Source organism: Heterodontus francisci, chromosome 14 (genome assembly GCF_036365525.1).
Source record: "Heterodontus francisci isolate sHetFra1 chromosome 14, sHetFra1.hap1, whole genome shotgun sequence".
NCBI classification, from domain to species: Eukaryota; Metazoa; Chordata; class Chondrichthyes; order Heterodontiformes; family Heterodontidae; genus Heterodontus; species Heterodontus francisci.
The window spans coordinates 47,715,431-47,739,615 of record NC_090384.1 but is presented as its reverse complement, the minus strand read 5'-3'; the positions used below and the strand labels follow the sequence as shown (position 1 = coordinate 47,739,615).

At 40.7% G+C, this 24,185-nt stretch overlaps 1 protein-coding gene across 1 annotated transcript in view; it reads left to right on the top strand.

Annotated features, from left to right (window-relative positions):
• spty2d1 (SPT2 chromatin protein domain containing 1) overlaps positions 1 to 17,282 on the top strand; it is a 40,075-nt gene extending 22,793 nt beyond the window's left edge. The window contains exons 2-6 of the mRNA XM_068046177.1: positions 845 to 959; positions 3,978 to 5,684; positions 6,819 to 6,975; positions 13,205 to 13,282; positions 15,317 to 17,282. Of these exons, the coding sequence (XP_067902278.1) occupies positions 845 to 959; positions 3,978 to 5,684; positions 6,819 to 6,975; positions 13,205 to 13,282; positions 15,317 to 15,410 (2,151 nt within the window). The 3' untranslated portion in view covers positions 15,411 to 17,282. The remainder of the gene's footprint in view (positions 1 to 844; positions 960 to 3,977; positions 5,685 to 6,818; positions 6,976 to 13,204; positions 13,283 to 15,316) is intronic.
• The last annotated feature ends 6,903 nt before the right edge of the window (positions 17,283 to 24,185 follow it).

Sequence of the window (24,185 nt, the reverse complement as noted above, 5' to 3'; positions counted from 1 at the left end):
GAGGCTGTTTCCTCTGGCTAGAGTGTCTAGAACTAGAGGTCATAGTCTCAGCATAAGGGATCAGCCATTTAGGACTGAGATGAGAAATTTCTTCACTTGAGTGTTGTGACGCTTTGCAGTTCTATACTCCAGAGTGCTGTGGATGCTCAGTTGATGAGTGTATTCAAGACCTGAGATTGATAGATTTTTAGGCACTAAGGAAATGTTGGGATGTGGGGTTAGGATAGGAAAGTGGAGTTACTGTAGAAGTTCAGCAGTGGTCTTGAATGGCCAAGCAGGTTCAAGGGGCCATATGACCTATTCCTGCTCCTATTTCTTATGTTCTATTCTATTGAAGCCAACTGTAAGAAAAGAACTTGCATATAAAGAACTCCTTATTGTGTCCTCAGAATCTCCCAAAGCATGTGAACAACAAATTACTTTTGAAGTGCAGTAACTGTTGCATAGCAAAACACAGCAATCAACTTTTGCACAGCAAGGTCTCACAAAAACAAATGAAATGAATGACTAGTTAATCTGTTTTTGTTGGTGGTTGAGGGAGGAATGTTGGCCAGGACATTGGAAGAAATCCCCTGCTCCTCTTTGAAAGTGTCACAGGACCCTTTTGGCGCTGTGAGTTCCCTGAGATCTGTTAACTCAAAACAGACTGTGAACTTTGGTCTGTTGGGCTTCATTCCTCTGAGTATTGTCTTTAACCACAGGCAATTAGAAGAGCTGTTGTGGTTGGACGTATATAGGTATTTGCTTTATAATGTAGTGCTAGCAGCCATTTTTTCTCAAGGTTTAGTTGGACAAATTGTACTTGGCGTCATACTGACATTTCTTTTTCCTCTTTTCCTGATAGAAGCGTTATAGCTTATCAGTGAAACCACTGAAAAAGTATCCGCAAGTGAAAGGGGTTCCGTCTACTGCGGTGCAAGCATTCCTCAAACGCAAAGAAGAGGAGATAAAAAATAAAGGTACAGTATTTAATAGGGAGACTGTTAGAATATTGAATCAGATACTTCTCAAATTTCCTATTACATTTTATATATCTCTCTCTGCACTATATGATCTTCCAGTCCTTAAATAACTGATATTTGTAAAAGAGGGTAGAATTCACAAGCATGTTTGAGAGCTGATAAAATATATTTGACATTCAAAGTAGCAAAATGCTGCTTTTATTTGGCCCCTGTTAAACTCCTAAGCGTGTTAGCTATATAATTCTTCCTACCCATCTCTGCTGAAGGTACTGATTCATGCCAGTGTACTTGCAGTCCTCCAGTACCTCACACTACTGGCCATTCTTCAGATGTGAACCAAAACACTGAGTATTGGTTCTTACTTGACAAATAAACTGAACCAGAGTTGCAGGATAGTGAGCTGCACTGGAACTGACTTGAGTTCCCACCCAATTTCTTATTGCATAGCCCTGAGCCTCATGCTGGATGATGAGTCGAGGGATGGGAGTGTAGATAGTCTGGGTCATGTCGATATCAAAAAGGAGGCGGTGTTGGGTGTCTTGCAAAGCATTAAGGTAGATAAGTCCCCAGGGCCTGATGGGATCTACCCCAGAATACTGAGGGAGGCAAGGGAGGAAATTGCTGGGGCCTTGACAGAAATCTTTGTATCCTCATTGGCTACAGGTGAGGTCCCAGAGGACTGGAGAATAGCCAATGTTGTTCCTTTGTTTAAGAAGGGTAGCAAGGATAATCCAGGAAATTATAGGCCTTACATCAGTGGTAGGGAAATTATTAGAGAGGATTCTTCGGTACAGGATTTACTCCCATTTGGAAACAAATGAACTTATTAGCGAGAGGCAGCATGGTTTTGTGAAGGGGAGGTCGTGTCTCACTATTTGATTGAGTTTTTTGAGGAAGTGACCAAGATGATTGATGAAGGAAGGGCAGTGGATGTTGTCTACATGGACTTCAGTCAAGCCTTTGACAAGGTCCCTCATGGCAGACTGGTACAAAAGGTGAAGTCACATGGGATCAGAGGTGAGCTGGCAAGATGGATACAGAACTGGCTCAGTCACAGAAGACAGAGGGTAACAGTGGATGGGTGTTTTTCTGAATGGAGGGATGTGACTAGTGGTGTTCCGCAGGGATCAGTGCTGGGACCTTTGCTGTTTGTAGTATATATAAATGATTTGGAGGAAAATGTAGCTGGTCTGATTAAGTTTGCGGACGACACAAAGGTTGGTGGAGTTGCGGATAATGATGAGGATTGTCAGAGGATACAGCAGGATATAGATCGGTTGGTGACTTGGGCGGAGAAATGGCAGATGGAGTTTAATCTGGACAAATGTGAGGTAATGCATTTTGGAAGGTCTAATGCAGGTGGGAGGTATACAGTAAATGGCAGAACTCTTAGGAGTATTGACAGGCAGAGAGATCTGGGTATACAGGTCACTGAAAGTGGCAACGCAGGTGGATAAGGTAGTAAAGAAGGCATACGGCATGCTTGCCTTCATCGGTCGGGGCATAGAGTATAAAAATTGGCAAGTCATGTTGCAGCCGTACAGAACCTTAGTTAGGCCACACTTGGAATATTGCGTGCAATTCTGGTCGCCACACTACCAGAAGGATGTGGAGGCTTTGGAGAGGGTACAGAGGAGGTTTACCAGGATGTTGCCTGGTCTGGAGGGCATTAGCTATGAGGGGAGGTTGGAAAAACTCGGATTGTTTTCACTGGAACGACGAAGGTGGAGGGGCGATATGATAGAGGTTTACAAAGTTATGAGCAGCATGGACAGAGTGGATAGTCAGAAGCTTTTTCCCAGGGTGGAAGAGTCAGTTACTAGGGGACATAGGTTTAAGGTGAGAGGGGCAAAGTTTAGAGGGGATGTGCGAGGCAAGTTTTTTTTACACAGAGGGTGATGAGTGCCTGGAACTTGCTGCCAGGGGAGGTGGTGGAAGCAGATACGATAGCGACGTTTAAGAGACGTCTTGACAAATATATGAATAGGAAGGGAATAGAGGGATATGGGCCCCGGAAGTGCAGAAGGTGTTAATTTAGGCAGGCATCAAGATCGGCATTAGGGTTAGGCTTGGAGGGCCGAATGGCCTGTTCCTGTGCTGTACTGTTCTTTGTTCTTTGATATGGAACTAAGGCATGTGAATGGAGTTAAGATACGAATCAACCATGATTTAATTGAATGCTGGACGGGATCGAGGGGCTGAATGACTTACTCCTATTTTTTCCAAACTTAAAAATTAAATATTCTTGGGGAAAAAAATACCAGCAGTTCAACCTCTGCTAGTTTCCTAGATCCAAAACCCTGACTTCTGCTCCTTTCAGCATCTAACTACTATCGTTGATAGTAAATTTTACAAGGTGCTGGACACCCAGATTATGTCAGATCAAGACCTTGAGTGTTTGCAAACAAAAAGCAAACTATATTGCATTTTAGCTGGTTTATGCATACTGACTGGCGCCCACAAAAATGATTGTGGATAATTGAGAAGGCAAATAATCGAGGTTGTATTGTGAAAATAACAAACTGCCGGGCTCTGGTTTTTTTTTTTGTCCAATGCATGTAATCGAGCTGCAAGGGCAAATGTTTTTGAAATTTGATCCTGGTAGGTGTGGAAGCACAAAGTCTCTTTCCTTTAAAAGCTGAAAGTAAGAGTATTGCGAACCAATTGTGCCATCATCGTGGTTTCCTATTCATAATATTTTTCACTGGGAGGCAGGAAATGTCTTTTTTTACTCAAATATACCACTGTGTTACTCAGCTTAAGTTAAATGATTGATGGCTTTCAGAAAACTAGAAAGGAACTCGATGCTTATTTGAGAGGGTGGAGTCTTTCAGAAATTTTTTCAACCCTCTTCCTATAGATCATCTGTTTTGGTGGTGATTGGTGGAGGAATGGTGGCAAGGATACCTGAAAAATACCCCGACTGTTCTTTGTAAAGCGTCAGATCTTTTAAGGACATAGTGGTTCATTATGTTTAGGGGTCAGCTTTAAATCTTTAATTATTTTTTAATGTAGGTTTAGAAGAAAGGCGGAGGAAGGCGGAGCTGATTGCAAAACGAGTTGCACTAAAACATGATCGTAAAGCCAGAGCGATGGCTACCCGGACAAAGGACAATTTCAGAGGCTATGATGGTACTCCTGTGGAACAGAAAAGCAAAAAGCGAACTTCTGATGATGAGGGAAAGGACCAACGAATGGATGACTGCAATGGTGAAGATTATTACTATGATAGAGCACTGGCTGAGGATGAAATGTCTGAAGGAGAAGATTCTGATGAGTTTGGAGAACATTGGGATGAAAGACCAGTTAAACAGCAACACACAGAGCCTAAGGTACCAGTTAAACAGCAACACACAGAGCCTAAGGTACCAGTTAAACAGCAACACACAGAGCCTAAGGTACCAGTTAAACAGCTTAAACGTCAACACAGAGAGCCTGAGATACCAAATAAGGAGCCTAAGAAACTGTATAGAGAACCAGAGATAATGACTAAAGATCCTGAGCAATCCTATAGAGAAACTAAAAAGCCTAAAGTTCCAAAGAAACCAACATCAGCACCAATGAACTTCTCAGATCTCCTGAAATTGGCTGAAAAGAAGCAGTTTGAGCCAGTGGAACTTAAGCCAATAAGAAAAGTTGAGGAGAAGCTATACACTGCAGAGGAACTGAAAGAAATTGAATTTTTAGAACGCAAACGACAAAAACAGAATGGCAAAAGGAAACATGAGAAAGAGGTCACATTTTCACATCCAACTAGCTCATCCAAGAAAGAATCTTCAACTAAGGATAGTAAAAGCACAAAATCAGTGCGAGCCTCGGGTGAGAAACTTGCTTTATCCAGTGAGAGTAGCTCAACAACATCTGTTCATGGTATTAGCAAGAAGCCAAAAACTTCATATAGTGAAAAACCTCCATCTTCAGTGTCTTACAAAGCACCTGCACAAGAAAAGTCCAGATCTTCCATAGGAGGTGGGCATTCTGTCTCTAAAAACTCCAGTAGCAACGGTGGGAAAACTGTACTGAACAGCTCTGTAAAATCTGGAAATCGCGCCCAGATACCAAGCAAAGGACTGAAACCTGGATCAAATGGAACCCATTCTGCATTGTCGTCAAAAAACAGCCAGAAAAGAACAGATCAGTCTACTTCATCTGGGAAAAATTCCTCCACTAGACATGAAAGGGCAGGTGGTTCAAATCCATTGCACTCCAAAAATGCAAGCAGTTCAGCTCCTGAACGATCCAAAAGTTCCAGTGGCTTAAACCAAACACGTCCAAGCAGCTCAGGCCAACCACGATCAAGCAACTTGGGTCAACAGAAATCCGGTGGTGTGATCAATTCTGGAACTTCACGTCCCAGCAGTGCAGGAGGTGTAGGTCCCACGCGACCAAAAGATATGAGTAATTTAGGTCCTTCGAGGCATAGTAATACAAGTAGCTCTGGATCTGTGCAGTCAAAAAACATGAGCGCTTCTGGATCGGTACGGTCAGGTGTCTCTGGCTCGGTACGGCCTGGAAATTCCTCTGCACCTATTCCTGGGCGACATGGAAGCATACCAAGCACTGGAGCTGGGCGACCTGGAAGTGGAGTTGTGCAGAAACCCAAATGTACTGTAGTAGCAGAAACAATATCTTCAAAGAACTTCCCATCAAGGCCCAGCAATGGACAGATGAGCCATATGAGATCAGCGCCACCAGGGAACAGACCAATGGCACGGCCCTTAGGTACTGCATAAAAATAATTTCAAATGTTTAAAAAAAAAAATTGTATTTTATGTAGTATCTAATTGTGAAACAGAGTGGGAGAAAGAAAACATACAAGTTTTGTGTCTGTTGAGTTGTTTAGGTGCATACTATGTAACATTCATGGCCACATATATTTAAATAAATATCCCCATTAAGCATTCTGAATCTCCATCATGTGAATAAACCAGTTCTTGGTGTGTGTGCGCCCCTCATCTGTTTAGACTTTTACATACTAGTAAATTAGACTTTTCTGCCAAGGAAAGTGCTGCGAGAGACTTCGGGTGAAAGTGTTGCAGTGCTGAAAACATATTTCTTTCAAGATTAAATTTGATGCATGGGGTTGGGGGCTCTTATGGACCAGTGAAGTTGAGAAAATATCTGAAACATTTCAAATAACACATTCAGAATATATATGTGATCTCACAATACAGTGGCTGCAAGGCAATTTCTAGAATTACGGACAATTAAAGCTCCTGCAGTAAATTAAAGGCAAAGTCACCATTATATAGCATTTCGCACAGGCCAGAAGGTCCCAAATTCAATCATTTTCTGTTAGCTAATCTCAGTCAAGTTAATAGTTGGGCACTACAATTTGGTTTCTGGGCCCTTTGGCTGAATAGTGGAAAAATCAGCTAGGATTCCCAGTCTGGTAGTTATCCCAGTGAATGCAGCTGGTTAGTGTTTTGAGTGTTGGGTTAGAGAAGAATTAGGGTCAGACGTGATGCTGATACCTTTATTCAATTAATCAGCTTAGACTCTTGTACGAAAGGAGAGAAATTATGCACTGTGGGAAGTTTGGTAAGACTGGGAAGAGTTTTACTGAAAGTATCTGAACCCAGAGTTCAAATGGCAGCTCTTTTGCTTACGCTATTGCGTTCTGAACTGATTCTTACCAACAGTTAAAAGAAATGTTAAATTGAACACATGCGAATTGATTGTAATGTCTTCACTGTAAAATGATATGGTCTCATAGGGAATTTATTAGGAGGCTGTATTTAATGATCAGACAGATCCTTACCGTGTCGGAATAGAGGTTGCGAAGACCTGTGGTTCTGTGTTCATCAACTGACGTCGTTAATGCATGCATTGTAATGTTACAATTACTTTTTCTAGCTCCTGCAAGGCCACCTGTACCTATATCCTATCAACGGAGGCTATATGATGATGAAGATTATGATTCGGAAATGGATGATTTCATTGACGATGCTGGAGAATCACAAGATGAAATCTCAAAACATATCAAGGCAATCTTTGGATATGACCGCAACAAGTAAGGCGAACAATGAGTTACTTTGTTTATATTGTGGAGAATATGGGGGAATGCTGAACAAGGAGCCCTAACCTTAAAATTAGAAATAGGCAGTTAAGGGATAATGTCAGGAAGTACTTCATACAAAGGGTAGTAAATCTGGAACACTCTTCCCCAAAAAGCTGTTAAGACTAACTCAATTGAAAATTTCAAAACTGATATTGTTTTTTTTTAAGATAAGCATATTAAGGGATATGGAATTAAGGCAGGTGAATGGAATTGAACTATGGATCAGTCATGATCTAATTAATGAGGAAACAGGCTTGAGGGGCTAAATTGCCACCTACTGTTCCTTTGTTTCTATAGTCTGGTAGATAAAGGTAATGTATGCTACAAAAGTAACCCTTCCAGACCAGAAGGTTGTATGTCTTGGGTCCTGATCTGTGCTGAGTTAGCTGATCTCTGCATGGCAACAGTTAGAATGCTACAATTGGCCTTTGTGTTCCTGGGCTAGTGAGAAAGCAAAATTAGCCATGGCTTCCTCTCCTAAATGCTGTTGATGACTTCTGGGGAATTATATGTGGTTGGCAGCTGACAGGATTAGGCTTAATGCTGATGCCCTCAACAGTTGATTAACTTGCCAATACTCAGGCTTACACATGAAAAATGGAAACCTGGTTGAGATGCTGTCAAGTTGCCAATGCTGTGAAATTGTACTCTTGATGCAGCAAATTCAGGAGTGGAGAGAAGAAAATGAGAATAAAAACTAAATTGTCTAATGATTTGACCTGATGTGTGGTGTTTCAGAAACCACATGCTGATGAAGCAGCTGGGTCATATTACTTTTCCTGAGGCAGCACAATTATTGTGGTGTTTGGAAGGAGGAAATTAAAAGTATTTTTATTCTGCAGAGTTGTTTGTAGTTCCTTATTTTACTTCTGATTTTTGTGTTAGTATAAGCAGAATTGTGGTGTGACTATTTCCCTAATGCTTGTAGTGCAGCAAATTACTTGTACTTTGTGGGGATGTAAGCTTTTGTCTTTTAAATCAGTTTTTTACTGTAACTCGTTAACTGAATTATGCACCTATTCAGCACATTGGTCCTTTTCAAGCCCATGCAGACTAATGGAATGAAAGTTGTCTTTATAATGTGGGTAAGGATCCATTGCTGCAAACTACCTGCATTTGGCACAGGTTGATAATCCCTTTGAAAAGCTGTACGGATGGCTGCTGTCAGAATGCTAACATTTAATATGCTGCAGGATGTGATGCAGGAAGGTTGAAAGCAGGAAAGCAAGACCTTTAGCCAACATTTTGTATCTAATCTCTAAAGTATTTGATGGAGCAGAATAGAGCAAATTGTTCTGCATTTGTACCTGAACACTGATGACTTTTTAAGATTTTGATTTTTGGTCCTGGAGTGCTCTGTTAAATGTTATTTATCTTTTTCTTTGTTCCATCCTACTGAACAATGCAATATCTGGGACCTTGACTGGCTATCTATAAACTAGCTGCTTAGCATAAACTGTATAAGTGTAAAATTAACAAGTCTTGAGAGCTGAAAATTAAAAATACCGTCCCCCTCTTTTTTCGGCCAGCACAGACATGATGGGCTGAATGGCCTCCTTCTGTGCCGTAATTTTTCTATGGTTCTGATAGAAGTTAGGTCATGAGTCCTGGCTGGAATGATTCTGGCAGAAAAAGAGCTTACTGCGCAAAATTCTTGAACACATTACAGAGAGCTGGGCAACCACATGCATATTGGATCAGGGTAGTCACTAAAATATTGGTACAGTGCAATGGAAGTCACTGCTAGGCTTGGCAATAACTTGTCCTAATCCCTTTCTATTTTTCATTTATGTTTTCTTGCCACTTTCTTACACTACCTCAACAGGTTAAGTGTCAATTTCATGTTAATGGCTGCAGTGCTTACTTTTAGTAACCACTGAAATGGGAATGGTTTATAATTTACTGCCTATAAAATTGTTTCATTCTGGCTGAGCAGTATGGGTAAGCTCTCCCCCCACTAGTGTGTAACTGACTCTGTTTTCTCAGCTGTAATGGAGTATTGCACCATGACTGTGATGTTGATTGTCTAGCCCGATATACTTCATGAGCCTAATCAGTGGTAAAGGTGAAATACCAGCACTCCAAGCAGGATGTTCTATGGCTGCCTTTTTACACAACCAGTTCTGTTTCAGTTTTATTGCTTGTCAGTGGGATGGAATAGCAATTCACTACAAAATTTGCTCGTTTTATAGATAATCTAATAAGATATTGTCTAGTACAGGTGTCAGTAACCATTTCCAGTTGGATCGCATTAACGTGAAAAGAGCCTTAAAAAAAAAATACATTGAGAAAAGAGCCATGTTTTTATTGTGGGGATAAAACGCTAATCGTTATGCTGCACTTTCAAATCATTATTTTAATGAAAAATGACATTGTTCTCGAAATAAATCTGTTCAAGTGGTACAGCTACAGCATGGTTATAGATAATGCCTTTAACTAGAGGAACAGGTTTTATGGTTGCGACCATTATTTCTAATATAGCAGAGATGATAAATGAATTTGCTATTTGCTTTTTTAATCACGAGATTCAATAGCCAAAATATTTTAATTCTATGCATCTTAAGTTAGTTTGTTTTAAAGATGACCTTACTGACAAAAGTATAGTTCAAGTCAAAAAGCGATAATTCAGAGTTGGGTCTTGATTTTTTTTTCTATTGCCACATAAATTCAACACTTCTATATGCAAATTATACATTTTACCAGAGAGACAGCAATTTGCCAAATATTCAATTTTTGGTTGCAGCTCCTAATAATTTTTATTTTTGGCAACTCTTTTATAGAAGACTGTTAAGGTGAAAAAAAGGTTGCAGACCCCTGGTCTAGTAAGAAAAATGAGTATAAGAACAGACATTCAATTGTTACTCAGCTAATTTAATAACAGGCACATATAATCAATTTTGAGTATCTTATGTTCATTTGCTAATGCTTTTGTGAGAGGCAAAAATATGACCCCAAAGCAACTGGGCAGTGTAAGGGGTTAAATAATCTAGCATCTGTAGGACCTTGCTTCAAGTCCATAGAATGAAGATATACTCATTGGATGTAACGACTTTTGAGCGAAATGGTTTGGATTGTCAAACCCTGTTCTGAGTGACATACAGGACAAAAGTACCCCTTAAACTGGCATTGATTGGCAATCTTTCCGAAGCCCTAGGGCGGCTAGTGTGGTTCAGTAGAGGAATGAGACACATTGTCAGGGAAGGTAAGAGGGAGCTTGAGTGAGCATCTAACTGAGTTGTACCTGACAGAGTGCTTGAAGGTTGTTCCAAATGGAAAGTATTTTGTTCTGCAGCACAAGCATCTCTAACAAGTCTTTGAATAAAATAAACCTAAATTTCATGAGAGTCTGAAGACACTGTTACGACCAGGTGAGAAATGTGTCTAGGGGTCTTTTGCTGTCTTTACCTGGTCTAATTGTAATGGGGTTTAATTTTAAACAGTGTTTTCAGCTCCCCCTTTGTGAATCCTTGTTCACAACTTTCCAATTATAAGGCAAAGAAATGAGCACAAACAGGCTTTCTTTGGTTTAACGAAGACAGATGAAATTTATTAAACCGTAAACTCTAATACGGTTCACGTCTACGGATATACAGCGTGCCCACACTAGCATTCACATGCGATATAAACATGCAGATAGGGACAGAAAAGAGCAGAAGAAAAGATAAGTAGAACAGTTTGAGGCAATATCTTGTTACTGTTTTTTGAGCTTGCTGTAGTCCTTGATTGAAGATATGGTCTTGTTTCGTTGGGGCCCAGTAGACATCTTAAAACCTTGTTTACATAGGAAACCATTCTTTCTTTGAGTTTCGCGTGCTTTCACAAGATTCAGTTCTGTGGGAAGAAATGAAGGCAGGCAGACAGGAGAGCAGATGTTCTCAGACCATGAGCACACAACGTTCTCTGTTCCAAATCCCTGGGAGTTCAAATTCAAAAAAAAAACTCCCAGGTTGCCCAGCAGGTTAGTCATGTGACTAGCTCCTTATATGGAACAGTCTCTTCAAAATCCTTTGGCAGTTAGTCATGTGACTAAAACTGGTCTGACCACTTCTGTGTATTGGGGAAGTACTACTGGGTCCCCATTATTTCAACATTGTCTGGTACTATGCAAATGTCCTTCCAGTCAGGGCTTGCAATTTTAAGTTTTTGTTCATGTGGCAAAATAATGTGTGCCTCAGTCTTGGCAGGGGGGGTTTGCCTGACACCTGCACACCCAGGGGAATGAAATGCTATTTGAAGAAAATGGCGCATTTCATTAAGAGTTTGAGAGAAATATAAGATACAAAAAGAAACCATGCATTTCTCTTTCATTTCCACTCATTGACCAATCTTGAAGCTCATTAAAAATGGTCTGTTCTGGGTGCCAGGGCTGCTTTAATTTCCCCTCAGGACAGTTAGTAGGGGGGCGGGTCTATCCTGAACTCTCCGATTCATGCAAAGACTTCTGGCTTCAGGGGATGGTTGGTTCCCTTTTCCTCTGACTGTGGGGGAGGAGTCTCTGTTACTCTCACCTTTGTTCTCTGGGACACTCCTACCTGCAGGCTTAACTGCAGTCTCCTGTGACATTTCGACTAAGTGAGGCATCATCATGCTTTCTCTGCCCCCTCGAGTTCTTTCATTGTCTCTGCAGATTCCTGTAAATATTAGCAACTCTGGAGTCTGCATTAACATAGGAGGATGTGGGGTCGAACTTTTCACATTTTTCTGGGTTGGTTGGCCGAGCGGTAGGGATTTTCATCCGGGATTCTTTCCAGACTTCCTTTAACCTGCCCTCTTGGTCACTTTTTTAACCCTTCTCTTTCTAAACATTTGCCAACATGTGCCTGCCTGTCTCATTTTGTTCTTTGCTGGGGTCCCTTACAGTTCACCAGCCTCTGCTGGGGGGTCCTCCTAACATTGGTACAGGACTTAGGGATGCAGATTTCACTGTAGGCTGGTGTTTCTCCTCAACCTGGCACATGTGGCAACTCCCGCAGTACTCCACTACATCTTTGTAGAGTTTTGGCCAGTCAAACTGCTGTCTTATACGGGCTTTGGTCTTTTGTATACCGGTATGTACAGCCACTGCAGTCTCGTGGGCCCTTCTTAATGTTTCTGCCCGATACCTCTGTGGCACCACTAACTGGTGAACTACTGTCCACTTCTTGCTCTCAGGTCTTTGAGGACAGCTCCATTTCCTCATCAGTACCTCATTCTTTAAATGGTAACAGTCAGGAACTCTCTTTGCTTCACTTTGAGTGAAGCCTGTGAAGAGCTGGGCAGCCTGTGCTAACTTGCGCTATACTGGGTCGGCTTGCTGACCCTCATCTAGGGAAAATCAATTGAATTCATTCCCTGGGTCTCCTAACTTTCCAAAGAAAGTCTCGGGCAGGCAAACCTCATGGTCATTTGCCTGCAGTGTCAATGCAGTTTCCTCTGGGGGAGCTGGTTTGATCATGGCCTGACCCACTACACATTCAGGGACTCTGCAGGAGACAGTCTCCTGCCACCGCCCTGTGTCTCTGACGACCTGCGGTCTTTCTGTCACTACTGGGCGAGCTACCACCTTTACCCCCACCAGACCATTACCTAGGAGTAGGTCAACCCCGTCCACAGGCAAACTAGGGACAATCCCTATGGTCACCGGTCCCGAAACTAGGTTGCACTCCAGGTGTACAGGTACAGAAATACACTGCCCTCCAATACCATTCACCACCATTGTGGTGTTTACTGCACTGTCTGGGGGAAAGTTCAGGCCTTTTCCCAGTAAAAGGGATCTGGCACCCCCTGTGTCCCTGAGAATCACTGTGGGCTTGCTTGCCCCACTCGAGGGATATGGGGTTACTTTCCCTTCAAATACAAAACTGATAACCTTCAGGAATCCTATTAACTTTCCTTGCACTGGCCATAGTAAGCTTCCTGGGATGCACCCTTACTGCAGTCAAAGGCACAGCCCGTTCCGTGTTTTCCATCAGGCCCTCGTCTTCACTGAGCGGATGTGCCCTGATTAACGCTATCACTTTCCCCTTTAGTTTCCAGCAGTCAGCTGGTTTTGTTCATGTGGAATAATGTGTGCCTCCACCTTGGTAGGTGGTGGTTTGCCTGACCACACCCATGCATAGTCATATTCTACAGCTGAGTTTGAAAAATACTTCCAATGAAGTGGATCCCTGTGAGATTGTTGTGCATTGTTTTTGTGTTACAGGTACAAGGATGAAAGTGACTATGCTCTGCGATACATGGAAAGTAGCTGGAAAGAACAGCAGAAGGAAGAAGCCAAAAGGTAAAATTTAGTGCTGGTACACCTATTCCTGGAGTCATTTTGCTTTAAAAAAAAATAGTGTATAGGTTTGTATTTCACTAATTTCTAAGACTTCCAAGTGGTGTAGCATCTACTCTAGTGCATTATCATTAGTTCCATAAACTGCTTACAAACAGGGATGCACCATGTACTCGGGTGCAACAAGCACACACTGCATTTTGCAGTATATGTTTTGCAACTGAAATGGACCGGGCTTTTTTCTTGACAATTTTCTCCTTTCCCCTTGAGCCATTGACTCCTTGTTAGTACAGACCTCCATGGGTACTGATTGCCTTTGGTAGCTTGCTGAAGTAGCCATTGTTCATGTGTAAACCTCAGCAGTTCACTTGACTGCTAGGAAGAAGGCTAATGACCCCACACTTGCAGCAAATGCCTGGATAGCAGTTAGAACCATTGCTAATCTGTGCCGCCTTAATCCCAAAGCTCGCTAACACCCCCACTGCCAGCCTAGCTGACATCAGTTAATTCAGTGCAGAGATAGGGAAGAAAGTGGCCTGTTTGGCTCAGTGCTACACCAAGTGCTGCATTGATTCATTAGACTTTTAGGGAATCTGAAATATTCATTTTTATTTATATGTAAGAAATTAGTTAATAAGGATGTTGGGTCTAAGTTTAATACTTGCTCATCCTTAATTAGGTTCCTGAAAATAACTTTTTTAATTGGAGCGCATCAATTCCTTAATTTTTTTACTAGTTTCCTGTTGGTTGTAGCATGTGGTCAAGTTGGTGCTGGGCAACCTCCTCTTGGGTTTCTGCCAGCCCTTCTGTTGTGCCCACCAGCAGATACACACAGCAGCATCTCAGGACTGATTCTTTCCTCTTTCCTGGTGTGGTGTGGGAGTGGGGAGGTTAGAATTACATCCTTACTTGGTGCTTATCCCTGGCATAACTGAGATCTGCAACCCAGTAATGTGGGGTGTCAGCTCAGCATCACGGTGCCAAGCATTGTTACTGATAAGACACTGCAACAAAATAATCATAACTTTTGAAGACTTTTTTTAATTTTTAAGAACATCAAACTTGTATTTATACTGTGCCTGTTATGTCCTCGGGATGTCCTGAAATGCTTCAGAGCTAGTGAGTTATTCTGAAGTATAATCGCTGTTATGTGGACAAGCACAGCAGCCAATTTCTACATAGCAAGGTCTCTCAAAAATTAATGGGATAAATGAACAGTTAGTTTGTTATGGTATATTTGGTTGAGGAATAAGTATTGGCCAAGACAAGAGAATTGCCCTGCTTTTCAAATAGAATCATGGGATCTTGATTTAACATCTCATCCGAAAGATGGCACCTTTGACAATACAGCATTCCCTCAGTACTGCACTTTGTCACAGAATCTTACAGCACAGAAAGGCAGCATTTGGCGCATCATACCTGTGCCAACTCTCAAAAAGCTATCCAATTAGCCCCACTCCCCTATTTTCACACAGCCCTGCAAATTATTCCTTTTCCTGTATTTATCCAATTCCTTTTTGAAAGTCACTGCTTGTACCACCCTTTCAGGCAGTGCATTCCAGAACATCATAACTTGCCAAATTACATGCTGAAATCGTGGAATGATTCTTGAACCCACAACCTTTTGACTCATAGGTGAGATTGCTATCACTGAACTGAGTTAAACTTCACAGTTTACTTAGGCTTCATATTGAAACAAAAGTTGCTGTTTGTAAGTTCCTACAATAAGTACAACAGAGAAGCTGATGAGGGTGTGTAACCTCAACATTGTTCTCATTAACCTCATTATTGTGAGGATGAGTTTCTGAAGAAACTGCTTTCTCAATATTGGCACCTTGTTTTAGTGTTGTAGCTTTTGATATTCAAGAGTTCAAGAGTTGCAAACTGATGGCACTAAGCTGTCTTCATTTGCTTTGCCCTTAAAAATGGGCATGCTGGAGAACCTGGAAGGTGGAAACCAGAGATGGAAGATCTTTGACGAAAGAAACAAGTGCTGTATATCACTTCATAACAGTTGAGCCTTTTTATCTCCTGCAGCTTGCAGTTGGGTATATTGGAGGACGCAGAAGAGATGAGAAAAGAGGAGGAAGAACTAAAAAGGAAGAGGATGAACGCTAAGAAGCAGCTTTAGTTCATTGAAGAAGTCACCACAAATTTATTTATTATATTTATATACAAAATCTGGTTATTTACGAAAAGTAATATGCACTAAAGTAAGGAATTTACTTTGTAAACTGCGGAACTCACTAGGCTGACCAATTCAATGGAAGATGTAAATTAGTATTGGAATAAGCTGTGCTGATAACGGGAGTAATTTTACATAATTGTATGGTGCATCGCCAAATATTTTTTTTTCTGTCCCTGGTTCTGATGCATTAGACAAGGTGACACAACTGTGAATTTGTTCTTTCATTTTATGTGCAGCATAAATTTTAATTGTGGAGCCAAGGACCTTGATTGCTCCAAAGTATTAATGTGTGTACTGTTGATAGTTTTCACATTTCAGGTTTAAAGGCAAAACCCTTGCATGTCTTAGAAATGCACCAATTATCATTCAACTTTCCACTGGCCGCCTCTGGTTGATACAAAATGTGTTCTTTTCTGTGTTCATTTTTGCTTGAGGGGGATGGGTGGTGCATTTTTATTCCTGGCATCTGGGTTCAAATTCAACCCAGGCTCATGGGACGAATGTCTCCTCTGTTTGCTGGCTGTACATGAAAATGAGTTTAAGCTCCTTCATGGGCTTACAATACAAAACTCTTTCCGATTTCATGTTAAATTTGCAGTTGCATTCAGTGAGACCCAAAAATGCCTGAAGTGAGAAATGGAAAAATGTCAAAAGAGCACAAGATCATTTGGCCCATTGAGACTCATCACTCTAGTATCCTGACTGTCTGATTTATAGCAACAAAATGGACTTTGAATATCCTAGATTTTTGGTCTCCATTATACCATCTAGTAGATTATTCCAAACCATTACATTTTTGAGCAAGAAAATTGTTCCTAACAGCTATTTTAAACTTAATTTTCACCATTTTAATTTTATGTCCTCTGGTCCTACTCCACTAGCTTTGTAGGGGTGCTCTTTTGAGGTTGAGACAGCAGACTCATTATTGCAGCAGTATAGAGAGCTTTGCTCTGCAACCAACTGTGCCCTACCTCCTCTGGGAGTGCTTGATGCTGATAATGGATGTCTAAAATGAAAAGCATTTTCCCATACTGTGATCACCTTGAGGAGCACAATTTTTTTTTAAACCAAATAGATCACTGATATCTGAAGTGCAATTTGTTCAAACCTACACCTAGGTGTGCTACTGAAAAGGTTAAAGACTGCAGTTAAAAAAAAAAAAACTGGTAGATTTTGTAAGTTTTTGATGAGAAAATGCAAGTGCAGATGCATTAAATATAATTGATATTCTGTACAATAAATTTTTATTACATAGTTTTATATTATCTTATAACTCTTTTACAGTGTTGCCATTAAGTGGAGCTGAATGTGACAGTTGAGACTATTCCAAAAAAAAGTCTGTGACCTCCTTTGTATATGTGTTAAAGATTGGTGCTAAATAGCTAATGTTATTGGGGTTGTTACATTACTTACCTGGTAAGTGAGTTGAGATATGAGCAATTCCTCCCCCTTCTCTCTTCCTCCACCCCCAAAACTAAACTGCAACATTTGCTTGGGGTTCGTCTTGAGTAAGTTTTTCTGTATTGAATAGCATTAGGTGGATGCTTATTCCATTTGTATCTTGATGTTTGCAAATCAGTGGCAATGCGTTATCATTGCTGATATAGTAGAATATGACTCATCACATTTTCGAAGTATTTATTTGAATGGCAGTGGCCAAACTATCACTGTGGGCTAGATGTAAAATATTAGTATGAAAGTAACAACACCATTGTTTTTGTTATAAGCAGAGAGTCGGTGTAAACTCCCTCAGTAACAGATTAGCACTGAGCAAGTTAATGCAGCTCAAAAATAAAATTGGGAAAGAGACTTCAATATCCTCGAAATACAATGTATTTGTGTGTCAGGTATTTTCTTAGGATATCACAAGAAAATGGGATAGGCAGATCGTGGTAAAGTGGATATACCCAACACTCAGCTAGTAAATAGTTACTAGAATGTTGGCTTATATTCCTAGCCAACTTTCACGCTCTCTTCCCCTACCATGCTCCCCCTTTCATCTACCAAGAGTGGGCTAAGCGAAATAGGTTTGTTTTTAAAAGCTGACCTTCAGTTAAGGTTCTGCGAGTGATGGTGTTATTCTGGGCTGTCCTGTTCAACGTACTGGTACACTGTAAAAGGGCCCTGGTGTTACTGTAGAACCTATCCTTTGATGACTTGCCTAAATATGTCTCATGCATGGTTTCAGTGACATAAAAGATCCAATGCACGTTACTGTTATAGGGCAAATATTAGTCCAGAATCACTGCTCCGTTCGAAAGATGGAACCTTTTCATTTCCAGTTTCCGTTGTACATATGTTCTACAACATCTTGCATTTATATAGCACATTTAACGTAAAGTGTCCCAAGGTGCTTTACAGGAATGTTATCAGACAAACGTGGCACCGAGCCACATAGAGATATTAGAATACGTGACCAAAAGCTTGATCCAAAGGGGGTAAAGTGTCTTAAAAGTAAGAGAGAAGGTGGAGAGGTTTAGGCAGAGAATTCCCAAGCTGAGGACTGAGGCAGCTGGAGTCATTATCGCCAATGGGTGGAGCTCTTAAAAACCTGGAATGTGCAAAAAGACGGAATTGGAGGAGCTTACAGATTTGGGGAGAGGAGACACCGAGGAGAGATTTGAAAATTAAGATTATTTTAAAATTGAATTGTGGTTGGACCAGGAGGCAGTGTAGATTAGTGAATATAGGGGTGATGGGTGAACAGAACTTGATGTGAATTATGTACGAGCAGCAGCGTTTTGGATGAGCTCATGTTTACGGAGGATGCAAGGAGAGAATTCGAATTGTCTATGGTGAGTTTGCAAATCAATCCAAGCCTTCTGTTACCAGCACTACTGGTTTGCTGCTGCATTTGGTAATGTTTCCAAACCATTCAAGTTATTCTCAGCGTTCCCGGTGTCTAAACCAATGAAAAGCTACGATTCTCAAACTTATAGCTGCACGGCTGGTAAAAGTGTCAACAGCTGTAGCATCTGCTCACTGCAATGGGAAAGGTGAGAAACTGATGCCCCTTTTGGATTCAAATGGTATGTGACTTCCACAGCATTAATTTTGTGTGAACAGAGAATACTGTGCAGGGAATTTTAAATAGTATTCTCTTTAACTCTCCTCCTCCTGCACCCCTTTATGATTTCAGGAAGAAGAATTCAGTGTCATCTTGTTTTGTTTCTATTAATTTCACTTGAATGAACAGTGGTGTTGCTACTTTTGGTAACCTCTGATTTTCAGCCTGTCAGTTTATTTCTCCTGCTGGCCAGCTCCGAATGCAAGGTGGCTTCTGTCCCCGTCAGCTGTCAAACTGAACAGCTACAATTTCTTGGAAAGAATACAACAGAGATTTAAAAAAAAAATAAACAATCAAATATTTAGTAAAAATGCATTGGTTTTAATGTCTCCATTTCAGTGAGAATATTTTTGTGGCCGGGATCCTTCAAAAAAAAAAAAGTTAAATGGCCAGAATAAATGTTTTTGTACAATGACAGAGCACAGAAGGAGACCATTCAGCCGATTGTGTGTGTGCCAGCTCTTTGATAGAGCTACCTAATGGTTTCTTTCCCTGTAGCCATGCATTTTTTTTCCTGTCAAGTATTTATCCAATTCTGTTTTGAAAGTTACTGTTGAATCTTTTTCCACACCCTATCAGGCAGTGCAAAAAAAAGTGTTTCCTCATGGTGCCTCTGGTTCTTTACCAATCACTCAAAATCTGTATTCTCTGGGTACAGAACCTTCTACCACTGGAAATGGTTTTTCCTTACTGTGTCAAAATGATTCATGATTTTGAACATCTCTATCAAATCTCCTCATCCTTCCTAACTCGAAGGAGAACAACCCCAGCTTCTCCAGTCTCTCCACATAAATGATATCTCTCATCCCTGTGACCATTCCAATAAATTGCTTCTGCACTTTCTTCGTCTTGCCATCCTTCCTAAATTGTAGTGCCCAAAATTGAACATAGTATTTCAGCTGAAGCCTAACCAACCTTTTATAAAAGTTTAGCAATACTTCCTTCCCTTTTATACTCTGCCACGATTAATAAAGCAAAGCATCCCATATGCCTTTTTAAAAGTCGTCTTAACTTGTACTGCCTCCTTCAAAGATTTACGTACATACACCCCCCGCCCCACCCACCCACCCAGATCTCTTTGTTGCACTCCCTTTACAATTGTACCATTTAGTTTATATTGCCTCTCATTCTTATCAAAATGTATGACTTCACATTTCTCTGCATTAAATTTCATCTACCACCAGTCTTTGTCCTCCTGAAGTCTGTTACTATCGTCATTGTTTATGACATATCCCAGTTTTGTGTCATCTGCAAATGCTGAAATTACACCCTGTGTATCCAAGTCATTAATATATCAAAGAGCAGTGGTCCTAATACTGATCCCTTGGAGAGTACCACTGTGTAATCTTAAATCTATTTGGTACCAACAGCATCCACTACAATTCAGTCTGATCTCGTGTTCCAGCATCTTTGCGTCTTCAGTTTGCTAAGATACTATTTGGTCCCCTGAAGGTGATTTATACCGAAGGACCTTTTGAATTTTGATTTTGTTACTCTGCTTTCCTTCCCCCATGCAATTGTTCTGGTAACCTTTGGAGTACTGAATAATTGTAGATTTTACGAAGTTGTCTGTATTGCAGTATTCATACAACTGATTTTTACACATTGTTCATGTTAAGTATTTTAAAATAGAATTTGGAACCATGAAACAGTTTTGGCAATTTATTTAAAAATTGTCACAGGGTGGTGAGATGTCTCCCTTTGTTTAAGAGTGGATCCCTTTGGTGAAATTGAGATACTGTGAAGGGTTTTCTTCTCTAAACTCCAGGCTTTAGCAACTTACTTGGAACACCAAGCATCTAATTGGGGATCTCTGTTGGGACCAAATGAGGCTTGAATTCTTAATATTCCATAGGCCAAATTTCTCCCTTTTCATCCAATGACCAATTTTTAACTCTCCAATTTTAAATTGAATGCTGCATTGCATTCTAGTGCAAAGATGATACTACAGTATATTATGCAATTATAAAAGTACTATGAGGGCTATTGTGTGAGAAGATTGAAGCAAGGAGTGTTCTTTAAGTTTGTATTAACAATACTATTTATAGCATAACTATTAACTAAAACTAATTTTAAACCCATATGGCATGTTAGTGTCAATCCAAAAATAGGAAAATCATAGATTGCATAGATGTTTGTGACCTTGTATTCAAACATGAAGTTGGTTGTTGCAAACTGTCTAGAGTCCTCATAATCAGCTATCTGAGTAGTTTTCAGGCTGATTTAAGATGCAACTTTTACATACTAGGGTGAGGAATTGCTATGTAGATATTTTCAGATTCTTATTTTCAGTCAGCGATAGAAAATAATTATAATAAATTCAAACTTTGATTTTACATGTAGGAACATGTCACTGGGAGTAGCAGTGCTTCAGTAGTGAAAACTGATAATTCTGTATTTTATTAATTCTAGTTCAATTTCCAGAAAAACACATGATTCATTTCTACTACCTGTTTACTCAAACATGCCTTTTTTTCTTTAAAATAAAAAGGTATCTGCCTGGGTCATGAGCATATTAATTAATACCAGGCAAACTGCAGTGATTATGAGGCATGTATTTCATAACAAAAACATACACTCAAACATTGTGCCAACTACACAAAACACAAGTCTCTGGTTTTGTTCTGAAACTTTTTCCCACAGTTTGCAGTGAGGAACTGGTGGTTGGTCCTGGTTCTTTAATGGATTGAAATAGTTCCTGCTTCTTTTCCCCACCACCCCCACTCCAATTTCTTCCCTCCCCTCTTATCCCAGAAGTTTCTCTTTCTTGCTGGGATATGATTCCATATGTGCTGGCCTGTAACCTGCCCAATTGGCCATTCTTCATGTGCAAGCTTCTGCACCCAGTGCCAGTGGACAATTCAACTGAGCCCAACCTTATCCTCAGCAGACATTCACACACACACTTTGCAATGGCAGTGGATACTGTGGATGTTTTTTTTTGTACATTAGTGTCCCATGGATTTCGTGACCAATTGTAATCCCTCTACCATAGATCCATTCTCATTCTTGGGCTATATACTTTTTTGTGCATCTTATGTGTCGTTAACATTTTTTCAAATACAGAATTTTTAAACTGACATATTTTCATAAGGTTCAAAATTAATCAGTTTTTTTAGATTGTAGAGACTAACCGTTAATCTCCAGGATCAGCTGGATTCAAATCTGTCCACGCTGAAATGGAAGACCTCTCTCTGCTGTTTTTGAGGCTCCTACAAGGGATGAGTTTGGATGATCTCAGACTAGTTGCTAATGGATGTCTGGTGCAGGAAATGGAAAATACAACCTTGATGCAATAGGAGGTATTCTTGAAGTTAGAACTACATCATGTTCTAGCAGCGTGGAAAGAGTTTTGCTCCATGGCTACCAATGCTCCACTAGCTATGGGAGTGCTGACTGAATGCTAGGCTGCCTGAGGTAGATTCCTATGGATCTATCTTGTCCCCTTCCTCTTCCTCATTTACATGCCATCCCTCAGGGACATCATTGGCTCCTACATAAGAATTTGGAGCAGAAGTAGGCCATTCGGCCCCAGAGCCTGCACTGTCATTCTTGTGTTTTGAATTCCGCATTCCCATCTACCCCTGATAATCTTTGATTCCTTTGCCTAACCTCTGCCTTAAAAATATTTAATGACCCTGCATCCACCACCTTCTGAGGCAAAGTGTTCCAAAGTCAAAACAATTTCTCCTCATCTCTGTCCTAAAAGGGCAACCCCTAATTCTGGACTCAACCACAAGAGGAAACATCCTTTCGACATCCACCTTGTCGAGACCATTCAGGCTCTTATATACTTCAATCAAATCTCCCCTCACTCTTCTAAACGCCAGTGAAAACAAGCCCAGTCTGTCCAACCTTTCTCATAATGCAACCCACCCATTCTGGGTATCAATCTAGTAAACCTCCTCTGAACCGTCTCCAACGTATTTACATCCTTTTTTAAATAAGGAGACCAAAACTGCGCACAGTAGTCGAGATGTGATCTCACCAATGTCCTGTATAATTGAAGCATAACATCCTTACTTTTATTTTCAATTCCTCTCAATAAAGGATAGCATTCCATTAGCCTTCTTTATTACTTGCTGTTCCTGCATACTAACTTTTCGTGACTCATACACTAGAACACCTAGATCCCTCTGCACCTTGGAATTCTGCAGTCATTCTCCGTTTAAGTAATATTCTGCTTTTTTATTCTTCCTGCCAAAGTGAACAACTTCACATTTTCCCACATTATACTCAATCTGCAAGATTTTTGCCCACCCACTCAACCTATCTATAATCTGTCTGCAACCTCCTATGTCCTCTTCACAACATACTTTCCTAACTATCTTTGTGTCATCTGCAAATTTAGCTACCATGCCATCGCTCCCCTATCTAATTCATTGATATAAATTGTAAAATGTTGAGGACCCAGCACAGACCCCTGCGGGACTCCACTCATCACATCCTGTCACTCAGAAAAGGACCCATTTATGCATATTCTCTGTTTTCAGCCAGCCAGCCAATCTTCTGTCCATGTTACCCTCTATACCATGAGCTCCTACTTTGCGCAATAACCTTTTATGTGGCACCTTGTCAAATGCCTTCTGGAAATCGCAAGTACAGTACGTCAGCAGGCTCCCCTTTATCCACAGCGCATGTTACTCCTTCGAAGAACTCCAACAAATTGGTTAAACATGATTTCCCTTTCACAAGACCATGCTGACTATTCCCGATTACCTTGGGTTTTTGTAAGTGCCCAGCTACAACCTCCTTAATGATCAATTCTAACACCTTCCCCACTACAGACGTCAAAATAATTGGTCTATAGTTACCTGTTCACTGCCTCTTTCTCCACCTCCCACCCCACTACTTGATTAGAGGGGCTATATTTGCTACTTTCTAGTCTGATAGAACCTTTCCAAAATGTACTGAATTTTTCAAAATTCAACAACGCATCTACCTCATTAGCCACCTCTTTTAAGACCCGAGGATGAAGTCCGTCAGAATCCGGGGACTTGTCAGCCTGCAGCTCCAAAAGTTTGCTTAGTACCACTTCCCTGGTGATTGTAATTTCACCATGTTCCTCTCTTCCTTCCACCTTCTGATTTACAGCTATTACTGGAATGTTTTTTGTATCCTCTATAGTGAAGACTGAAGCAAAATATTTGTTCATTTCATCCGCCATTTCCTTATTATTAACTATTGACTCCCCATTCTCACTCTCTAGAGGACCAACACTCTCTTTACTTACTCTTTTCCTTTTTAAAAACCTGTAGAAACTCTTGCTCTCCGTTTTTACATTTCTAGCTAGCTTCTTCGCATACTCTAATTTATTTCTCCTGCTTAACCTTTTAGTCATTCTCTGCTGTTTATATTCTGACCAATCATCTGACCTGCCACTCATCTTTGCGCAATTATATGCTTTTTCCTTAATTAGAATTAGAATTAGAACATTACAGCGCAGTACAGGCCCTTCGGCCCTCAATGTTGCGCCGACCTGTGATACCATCTGACCTACACTATTCCATTTTCATCCATATGTCTATCCAATGACCACTTAAATGCCCTTAAAGTTGGCGAGTCTACTACTGTTGCAGGCAGGGCGTTCCACGCCCCTACTACTCTCTGAGTAAAGAAACTACCTCTGACATCTGTCCTATATCTATCAC